The sequence below is a fragment of the Rutidosis leptorrhynchoides genome, chromosome 9 (genome assembly GCF_046630445.1).
Source record: "Rutidosis leptorrhynchoides isolate AG116_Rl617_1_P2 chromosome 9, CSIRO_AGI_Rlap_v1, whole genome shotgun sequence".
NCBI classification, from domain to species: domain Eukaryota; kingdom Viridiplantae; phylum Streptophyta; class Magnoliopsida; order Asterales; family Asteraceae; genus Rutidosis; species Rutidosis leptorrhynchoides.
Window position 1 is genome coordinate 127,690,845 of NC_092341.1, and position 1,549 is coordinate 127,692,393.

Here is a 1,549-nt window from a genome sequence, read left to right on the forward strand (position 1 = left end):
CTAAATCGCCAAATCATCCAATAAGTTGTATAACCGATGACTTGCAGCCGATTCTTGTTGGTAATTGTTCCATGCCAATTTTCTAACCAATGCACCCAATCCTCCCATGAACATGGATGCGGCAAATGAGAATTTATCCACACTCCCACTCTATTCCAAATTTGCTGTGCAAAGGAGCATGTGAAAAAAAGATGGCCTCTGTTCTCAACCCTCATTGCACAAATGGGGCAAGTAACAACATCAAGTTCAATGCCTCTACTCAAAAGATTAGCACGAACCGGGAGTCGATCTAAAATGAGACGTCAAATAAAAATGTTTACCTTCTTCGGAAGTGTCTTGTTCCATTTAGTACAAGGAGAGCTTGAGGGCAGAATCTTGTCATCAATATACGATCTAATCTCCTTAACAGTAAATGTACTATCTTGCATAATTGAACATCTCCATACATTGCGATCATCTCCAAGCTGTAAAGGACCGATCTGTTCGATCAATGAATGAACAGCAGCCTCATTTCGTGCACCAATATTTTTTCTTTGCCAATTCCAGTTGTACGCATTGTTTACTCTTCTTTCAGTTAACAAGCAGGCCTTATTCTGATCCAGGTGGTACAGCCTATTGAAGGAGATACATAGAGGAATATCACCACTCCAACAATCTGTCCAAAATCTAATTGAAGAACCATCCCCAACCTTACGCTTTATGTAAGAAAATTGAAGAATATTTTCTTTATGCAACTGATCTGAGATACAAACAATATCATTCCAAACCGCTTATGAACGCGGACCCACTTCTGCAAAACCAAAATTCTGTCCAAAAATCGATAACAGTAATTTAGCCCATAATGAGTCAGAATTTACATTACACCTCCATCTCCATTTTTGAAGCAAAGCGAGGTTAAATGCTTTTAAACTACCAATTTGTAAACCACCCTTCTCATATGATGCAAGAGTCACCAGCCATTTGACCCATGCCATTTTTTTAGACGACCCATTTGAACCCCAGAAAAATGAACACCTCAAACTTTCAAGAGTTTTAATAACCGTTTCTGGACAACGAAAAATAGACATGTAATAGATACTTAAGCTTCCCATGACTGACTTGATAAGCTTCCTATGACCGACGGGTTATATAAGTTAACGAGCTCCGTTTAATTAACCTAATCCTTACAATTCTGTTAACATAAGTTAACAGAACACGTCTAATTAAACTTTTTAACCTTCCCTCATCTTAATTATTATCGTTATCGTTATCATTATTATTATTATAATTTATAATAATTATCTATCTATCTATCTCTTCTATACATTATAATAAAGTCTTAATTGAAATATCATTAACAATAACTCTTAATCTACACCATTGGATTGAACCACTACCCCTATCTCTAAACCATTGGATCTAATTATAACTCAATAAGTCTTTATCAATCAATTTTATACCCTTAATACCGCTTAAAAAAATGCGGACCTTAACACATCTTTGTCAAGACCCGTCCTAATCCATCTGGACGAATACATTACATTTGGTTACATCGCGAGGTACTTGACCT

At 36.3% G+C, this 1,549-nt stretch overlaps 1 protein-coding gene across 1 annotated transcript; it reads right to left on the reverse strand.

The window, feature by feature from the left end:
* LOC139868376 (uncharacterized) lies at window positions 1-974 on the reverse strand. Its single transcript, XM_071856708.1, has 3 exons — window positions 785-974; window positions 321-739; window positions 1-150 (listed from the first exon to the last, which is right to left on the reverse strand). Exons 1-3 carry the CDS (start codon window positions 972-974, stop codon window positions 1-3), a joined length of 759 nt encoding a protein of 252 aa, XP_071712809.1.
* Between the last annotated feature and the right edge of the window lie 575 nt (window positions 975-1,549).